Source organism: Dasypus novemcinctus, chromosome 30, assembly GCF_030445035.2.
Source record: "Dasypus novemcinctus isolate mDasNov1 chromosome 30, mDasNov1.1.hap2, whole genome shotgun sequence".
Taxonomy (NCBI): Eukaryota; Metazoa; Chordata; class Mammalia; order Cingulata; family Dasypodidae; genus Dasypus; species Dasypus novemcinctus.
Window position 1 is genome coordinate 26,800,546 of NC_080702.1, and position 8,156 is coordinate 26,808,701.

An 8,156-nucleotide genomic window follows, 5' to 3' on the forward strand; every position below is an offset into this window, starting at 1 on the left:
CAGGCCTGATCTCCCCCCTCCCCACCGCCTCCTCCCCAGCCCGCAGGCCTGATCTCCCCCCTCCCCAGCGCCCCCTCCCCAGCCCGCAGGCCTGATCTCCCCCCTCTCCAGCACCCCCTCCCCAGCCCGCAGGCCTGATCTCCCCCCTCCCCAGCCCGCAGGCCCGATCTTCCCCCTCCCCAGCGCCCCCTCCCCAGCCCGCAGGCCCGATCTGCCCCCTCCCCATTGCCCCCTCCCCAGGCCGCAGGCCTGATCTCCCCCCTCCCCAGCGCCCCCTCCCCAGCCCGCAGGCCTGATCTCCCCCTCCCCAGCGCCCCCTCCGCAGCCCGCAGGCCTGATCTCCCCCCTCCCCAGCCCACAGGCCTGATCTCCCCCCTCCCCAGCGCCCCCTCCCCAGCCCGCAGGCCTGATCTCCCCCCTCCCCAGCCCGCAGGCCCGATCTCCCCACTCCCCAGCGCCCCCTCCCCAGCCCGCAGACCTGATCTCCCCCCTCCCCCTCGCCCCCTCCAGATCGCCATCTATGGCACCAACTTCTGCACGTCGGCGCGGAACGCCTTCTTTTTGCTCATGAGGAACATCATCAGGTCAGGCGACCCCCCCCCCAAGCCGCCCCCCTCCTGTGCGGAGCCCCTGAGGCGGCGCTTACTCTCCGCCCCTTGCTGTCCCCCGCAGAGTGGCCGTCCTGGACAAAGTGACCGACTTTCTCTTCCTGCTGGGCAAACTTCTGGTGGTGGGGAGCGTGGGTGAGTGCCGGGCGCCCCGCGCGGGTCGGCGGGCGGCGGCCTACTGGGGGCGGCCCCTGTGTCTTCTGAGATGGGCATCTCCCACCTGGGGGAGTTGGGTTTTTTTTTGGGGGGGCGGGGGGCTACTTCCTTTGGCCAGACCTGTAGCCATCTTGCTTTCTTCCTTTTTTCTTTTAAAGATTTATTTTTGATTTATTTCTTTCCCCTTCCCCGTTCCCCCCCTCCCCATTGTCTGCTCTCTGTGTCCATTCGCTGTGTGTTCTTCTGTGTCTGCTTATGTCAGCGGCACCCGGAATCTGTGTCTCTTTTTGCTGTGTCATCTTGCTGCGTCAGCTCTCCGTGTGTGCGGCGCCACTCCTGGGCAGGCTGTGCTTTTTTCACGTGGGGCGGCTCATGGGGCTCCCCTACGTGGGGGACACCCCCGCGTGGCAGGGCACTCCTTGCACACATCAGCACTGCGCGTGGGCCAGCTCCACACGGGTCAAGGAGGCCCTGGGTTTGAACCCTGGACCTCCCGTGTGGTAGGCAGATGCCCTGTCTGTTGAGCCAAATCTGCTTCCTGAGACCCCTTCTTCTTTTTTTTTTTTAAGATTTATTTATTTTTATTTATTTCTCTCCCCATTGTCTGCTCTCTGTGTCCATTCGCTGTGTGTTCTTCTGTGTACATTTGTATTCTTGTCTGCAGTACCAGGAATCTGTGTCTCTTTTTTGTTGCATCATCTTGTGTCAGCTCTCCGTGTGGGCGGCGCCATTCCTGGGCAGGCTGCACTTTCTTTCGCTCTGGGTGGCTCTCCTTATGGGGCGCACTCCTTGTGCGTGGGGCTCCCCTACACGGGGGACACCCCTGCGTGGCAGGGTACTCCTTGCGCGTATCAGCACTGCGCATGGACCAGCTCCACACGGGTCAAGGAGGCCCGGGGTTTGAACCACGGACCTCCCATGTGGTAGGCGGACGCCCTATCCATTGAGCCACATCCGCTTCCCTTGCTTTCTTCTCCCCTCCAGGGATCTTGGCTTTCTTCTTCTTCACCCACCGCATCAAGATTGTGCAGGACACAGCACCGTCCCTCAATTACTACTGGGTCCCGATACTGGTACGGGACATGGGCACGGGCGGGGGTCTGGGCAGCAGGAGGTACGGGGCTGGCTTGGCCTCCTTTGGCTGGACAGAGATGTATTCGGTCTGCAAACATTTATTGAGCACATACGCTGTCCCAGGCTCTTGGGGATGGGGCGGGTGGCTGGGCTTCTCTCCGGGGAGGGGAACAGACCGCGGGCAAATACTCGTATGACTTAAGTACACGATGGCAAGCTGGTGAGTGCCCCGGGGGACAGGAAGGGTTTGGGAATGGAGGACCTGGGGGTCTGGTGGTCCAGGTGGCTTCGCCATGGAAGTAACGTTGGGTCTGGAATCCGAAGGAGATGGGGGTGACGGCCTGGGAGAGAGAACATGTGCAGTGGGGCTGTGCCAGGGGCAGCCAGTGGCCAGGGTGGCCGGGGTGTGTGAAGGGGAGACAGAGCAGAGGGAGGAGGTGAGTGGAGATAAGGGGGGGCGAGTGTCAGGCCTTGGAGGGGGCGGCCTGGATTTTTTCTCTGTTCCCCTCCTTGCCAGTTCTAAGACGAGTAACGGTGGGCACGTTATTTACTCTCGAAGGTCCACTTACCTTCGGTCAACGGGTTTACCAGGCGCCTACCAAGTTCCGAATGGCTAAAGATTTAGCCGTCGAACCGGACAAGCCCACAGCGTGGCTGGGGACCGACCTTGCGAGGCTAAGAGGCAGGAGGAACATTGAGACAGGCAGGGTCTGAGTGTCAGAGGCAGCTTGCCAGAGCAGGCGGTCCCTGGTCATTCGCTGTGGCAGCCGGAGGCGGAAGGACGGGGAGGCGTCCGCTGGCCTAGGCCGGGGCGACCGCACATGCAAAGGTCCTGGGGCCGGGAGCCAGGGGAGCCGCGTGGCCGCCGGGCCCGTGCGCGGGTGCAGGTGCGGTGGGGCCCCGGGGCGTGACGGGACCCCAGCTCGAGGGGCAGGGCTGGGCCGTCCCAGCCGGCTCATCTCGCCTCCCGCAGACGGTGATCGTGGGCTCCTACCTGATCGCCCACGGCTTCTTCAGCGTCTACGGGATGTGCGTGGACACGCTGTTTCTCTGCTTCTGTGAGTGTCCTTTGCCCCTGCTCTCCCTCGTACGGGGCCACAGAGTCCCCTCACTGCTTGCCCCCAAATCCCTGCACCTGCGGCGCCTACGTCCTCTCACCCGCCCCGGCTCCCGGGCTGCTGCTGGACGGCTCTGCCCCACTTGGCTTTGGGGTGTCTGACTTCCGCAGGGGGTGCAGTGGGGGGGATCTGAGGCTGCCACTAACTCTGGTCTCTCCCTCTGCCTTTTTTTTTTTTGTCTTTTTCTCTCTCTTTTCCTCTCCTCTGTGCCTGCTGGCTTCCCCGTTCTCCCCCCCCCCCCGCCTCCCCTCTTGCCCTTCCCAACCCCCCCCATTCCTCCCCCACCTCCGGTGCCTGGGGGGAGCCCAGGCGAGGACCTGGAGAGAAACGATGGCTCGCAGGAGCGGCCGTACTTCATGTCGCCCGAGCTGAGAGGCATCCTGTTGCAGGGGAGTTCGGACAAGGGACAGGAGGAGGGCGTTGACGAGTAGAGCAGAGGGGGGAGGAGAGGGCTTGGGCGCCCCCACCCCCTGTTCCTGAGACTCGGGGGCGTCCGGGCCGGCCTCCTCGTTTCCTGTCTCTGGGCCGAGGAGGGGTGCGCTGCTCGTGGGGGCCCCCCTTGCCTGGGGAGCGGAGGAGTGTGTGAGCCTATGACAGTCCACCCCTTACCCTCCCTGCCGTGTCTCGCTTCCTAACCCTCTGAGGCCTCGCACCGCCCGTCCCCCGGGGGGGGGGCTCCCCGGCCTGGGGGAGGCGGCCTCCCCCCACTCACATCACCTGCTCTGGGGCCTCTCTCCGCAGTGGAGGACCTGGAGCGCAACGATGGCTCGGCCGAGAGGCCGTACTTCATGTCTTCCACGCTCAAGAAGCTCTTGAACAAAACGAACAAGAAGGTGGAAGAGTCGTGAAAGGGCTCCCCCCCCTCCCCGAAAGCCTCCCTCCAGGGGGGGGCTCTGCAGCTGGGTCACTGCCCTCTGTCCCCACCGGTCCCCGGCACCCGGTCACCACCAGCTGTCCACCTCGGTGTCCCCCGGTGCCGGGGAGCTGCTCTGGATGCCCTCACTGCCCGGGCTGGGGTGCCCTCGGGGTGGGGGGGTGCCCGCCCGTCTCTTGGGGGGGGACCAAGTTGGCATCTGAGGAGCTGGGGGTTCCCGCTGACTGGTTTCCTCTCCTCAGGCCGAACCCCTTCCCAGCTGCTGGCTCAAGAGGCGCCAGATGCACTTATTTTCTTAAATAGCTCAGAATTGCATTAAGTCCTATTCACTTTTTTTTTTCCCATTTCCAGCTGAGGGGGGGCCACCGAGGAGCGAAATGGGGGTGCGTCCGTGGCAGATGAGGGGAGGGAGGGCCGCTGGAAGAAGAAGGCTAAGAGCTTTTCCTGATGGGTGCTGGGTGCACGCGGGCAGATCTTGGGTCCAGTTTCTCTCCCTCTGCCAGCTGGTGACACAGCTCCCTTTGTAAGAGAGAAAAGAAAGGGGAGCCACCCATGGGACAGCGTCGGGGGCAGGGCCCCCTGCCCAGCCACCTCCCCTCCCAGGGTCCTTTGGCCAAACGTGTCGACCGCAGGGGCCCGGTGTTCCTTGTCCCACCCGTGGCGAGGTCCCGGGGCCCTCTGGTTCTTGTGTCTGCTCGTTGTTCCGGGAGCCCCAGGAAGGGAAGAATTGGGGGTCTCCCGGTTCCTGGGCCTGCCACCCCCCTCCCCGTCTCCCGTCTGCACGCCCGTGTGTGTAAGTGCAATTCCAACAGCTAATAAAGTGCCTATTGTACAGAGAGCCCAGGCCTGGCGTGTCAGTGGGGGGTGGCGGGGGGGTTCTTTCCAGCCCCGACTCCCCTGGGATCCTCCGGGCTGGGGGGGTAGGTGGGGGGCTCCTCCCAGCGGGAGGGAGCGCAGGCAGAAATCACGTGGCCGCTGGCCCGTGCCTGCTGGACTTCTGCCATTCGGGCAGCTTGGGTTACCCCAGGAGACAGCGGTGGCCTGTCCGCCTCCTCGGTCACACGGCCTGGACACGTGTCCCCAGGCCTGCTGCCCCACGGCCTGGCCCAGCAGAGCCGCAGCCCGGCTCTGCCACCGGCCGCGGCCTGCTGCCCGGGAGGGGCTCACCACTGCCCCTGCTGGCCGCTGGCACTTCCGCACCTTCTGGCCTGGCAGGCTCCTCTCTGGGAATGTTTTCTTAAACAGCCACTTTTTTAAAAAAATTAAATTTCATTCAAGTATATCATTCATACAGGAACATACGTAAACAGTAAAGATAGAGTAAAATCGGTAATTTTTTTAAAAAAGATTTTTGTCTGCTGCGTGTTCTTCTCCGTCTCTCTGTATGCTCATTAGGCGGCCCTGGGAACCGGTCCTGGGACCCTCCAGAGTAGGAGAGAGGCGATCACTCTCTTGCACCGCCTCAGCTCCCTGATCTGCAGTGTCTCTTATTGTCTCTCCTCTGTGTTTCTCTTCGTTGCGTCATCTTGCTGTGCCAGCCCTCCATGTGGGCCAGCTTGCCTTTTCCAGGACACCCTGGACCTCCCATATGGCAGATGGGAGCCCAACTGCTTGAGCCACATCCACTCCTCAAATTTATGAACTTATAAAACAAACAAGCATGTCCTCGTACAGGGCTCCCATCCATCTCCCCATCACCACCTGGCTTTGTTGAGCAACATTTGTTACAAACCATAAAGAAGCGTGGTCTAAAACTGTTACTGCTAACTACGGCCCATATCTTAGCTTTGGTGTATTTCCCCCCACCCCATCTGATTATTACCACCCTGTATTAGTATTCCATATTACCATTCATGAAAGAACATTCTCATATCCTGTTAACCACGGTCCATCGTCCGCCACTGGATTTCCTCGATTGTACAGCCCCATGCTTTGTACAGTCCATCCAGAGTGTATACTCAGAGGCTCTCGTTTTCATCACAGAGTTGTGCTGCCATCACCTCAGTCGATTTTAGAGCTTTTACATTACCCCAAAAGGAAAAATCCCATTTACCCTCTATATTGTTTCTTAGTATTGAAAATAATCTCACCATTGCTGCAACATTTTACAATATTGCTGTTAACTATCACCCCTAAGTTACATTCGTTGTAATTTTCCCGTAGTTTTTTTTTTTCAGTACTCCCAGTCTGCTACACAGCCTGCTTCTGGTGTTCTCCCCATTTGCTGTTGCTGAAATTCGGACAAAGGAGGGGCCAGCTGCTGAGGGGCAGAGAGGCGTCTGAGACCAGGGCTCCCTGACTCCAGAAGCATTTATCTGCTACCCTGGGACTGACTCTTCCTCGCCTCCATCCTTTTTATTTATTTATTTTTAAGATTTATTTTTTAAATTTATTTCTCCCACCCACCCACCCCAGTTGTCTGTTCTCTGTGTCTATTTGCTGTGTGTTCTTCTTTGTCCGCTTCTGTTGTTTTCAGAGGCATGGGAATCTGTGTATCTTTTTGTTGGGTCATCTTTGTTGTGTCAGCTCTCCGTGTGTGCAGCACCATTCCTGGGCAGGCTGCACTTTCTTTCGCGCTGGGCGGCTCTCCTTATGGGGCACACTCCTTGCGTGTGGGGCTCCCCTATGCGGGGGACACCCCTGCGTGGCACGGCACTCCTTGCGCGCATCAGCACTGCGCATGGGCCAGCTGCACACGGGACAAGGAGGCCCCGGGTTTGAACCGTGGACCTCCCATGTGGTAGACAGATGCCCGAACCACTGGGCCAAGTCCGCTTCCCATATTTATTTTTAATTCCACCCCCCACCCTGTTGTTTTGCACTCGTTGTCTGCTCTCTGTGTCTTGCTCATCTTTTAGGAGGCACTGGTAACCGAAACCCAGGACCTCCCAGGTGGGAGGGAGGCACCCAGTGGCTTGAGCCACATCTGCTCCCTGCTTGTTGTAGTTCTCATTGTGTCTCCTCGTTGTGCCAGCCCATTGTGTCAGCTTGTTGTCTTTCTCAGTTTTTTTTTAGGAGGCACCGGAAACTGAATCTGGGACCTCCCATGTGGGAGGCGGGTGCCCAACTACTTGAGCCACATCTGCTCCCCACCTCCATCCTTTGATTTACGTCCTCCCAGCCCTGCTAGCTCTGCCTCCACATACCTCCTCAAGCCTCCCCCTGCTCTCCAGGTCTTCAGCCCTACGCAGGTTCAGCCCCTTCGTTGGGACAGTATGTGGTCCCCGCCCCAAGTCTGACCTCCCACACCAGCCAAAGGATCCTTACATCTGAGGCTCCCCCCTCCTCTTCTCAGAACCCTCCACGGCTCCCGCCTTCCTCGCCGTGAAAACCAAAGTCCCCTCTGCAGCTCGCAAGGAGAATTCCAAGCTGGAGACTTGCCATTGGGAGTCCTCAGTGTTTCGATGGTGTTTAAAATCACGGGACTTCCGGTCACCAAACGTCCTCGTCCCACCTCCCTACTGCCCCTAGCTCACTGGCCTCAGGGCTTGTCCTGAAATGCTCGCCATCTAACTCCTCCCCATAACTACGCCCCCCGGCCTCCTGCTTTCAGCTTTGAGATCACCTCCTCCAGGAAGCCCTCCCTCATTGAAAGGTGCCTCTTCGGTGCCACCACGTCGCCCTGTTTATTGTCTTTGTAGCACTTAACAGCCATCTGTAATGGAAGACTTCAGCTGTAGTTTCACTCGCTAATTGTCATTTCCCCAACCGGAATGTCGGCTCAAAGGGGACACGTATGTCCTCCTGTGTAGCACCTTCTCCCAGGGCGGGTCCGAGTGCCCGATACAAAGCAGGCACTTCCTAGATGGGCACGGAGCACTGGAACATGAAGGAGAAGGGCTTAGCCCACTGCCCGGCATGGGGGCAAGTGCTCAGTGTTGGCGATTGTTGGTGCTGTATACCAGCTTCTACTGGTTCTTTTTTTCTCTTCTTTAAGATTCATTCCATTTATTTTTCTCTCCCCACTCCCTCGTTGTTTGCACTTCCTGTGTCTGTTCATCTTCCTTGTTTCTTTAGGAGGCACTGGGAACCGAACCTGGGACCTCAGATGCAGGAGGGAGGTGCCTAATCGCTTGAGCCGCCTCCACGCCCTGCTTTATTGGGTCTCTCATTATGTTTTTCCTCCCCGTGTCTCTTGTTGTGTCATCTTGTTTGGGTCAGCTCACCGCACCTGCCTGTTGCATCAGCTCATTGTCTTCTTTAGGAGGCCCCGGGATCCAAACCCAGTTGCCTGAGCCACATCCGCTTCTCTCTACTGGTTCTTTTTTTTTTTTTTAAGATTTATTTTTTATTTATTTCTCTCCCCTTTCCCCCTGTTGTCTGCTC

General features: G+C 59.1%; 1 protein-coding gene across 4 annotated transcripts in view; it reads left to right on the top strand.

The window, feature by feature from the left end:
- Window positions 1-4,668, top strand: part of SLC44A2 (solute carrier family 44 member 2 (CTL2 blood group)) — a 37,581-nt gene extending 32,913 nt beyond the window's left edge. For 2 of the 4 annotated variants that reach the window (XM_058290496.2, XM_058290495.1), the window contains exons 18-22: window positions 511-584; window positions 673-743; window positions 1,749-1,837; window positions 2,812-2,896; window positions 3,266-4,668. In XM_058290496.2, coding sequence (XP_058146479.1) covers window positions 511-584; window positions 673-743; window positions 1,749-1,837; window positions 2,812-2,896; window positions 3,266-3,387 — 441 coding nt within the window. In that variant the 3' untranslated portion in view covers window positions 3,388-4,668. The remainder of the gene's footprint in view (window positions 1-510; window positions 585-672; window positions 744-1,748; window positions 1,838-2,811; window positions 2,897-3,265) is intronic. The other 2 variants (XM_058290498.2, XM_058290497.2) reach the window with 1 other exon arrangement.
- Window positions 4,669-8,156: the final 3,488 nt, after the last annotated feature.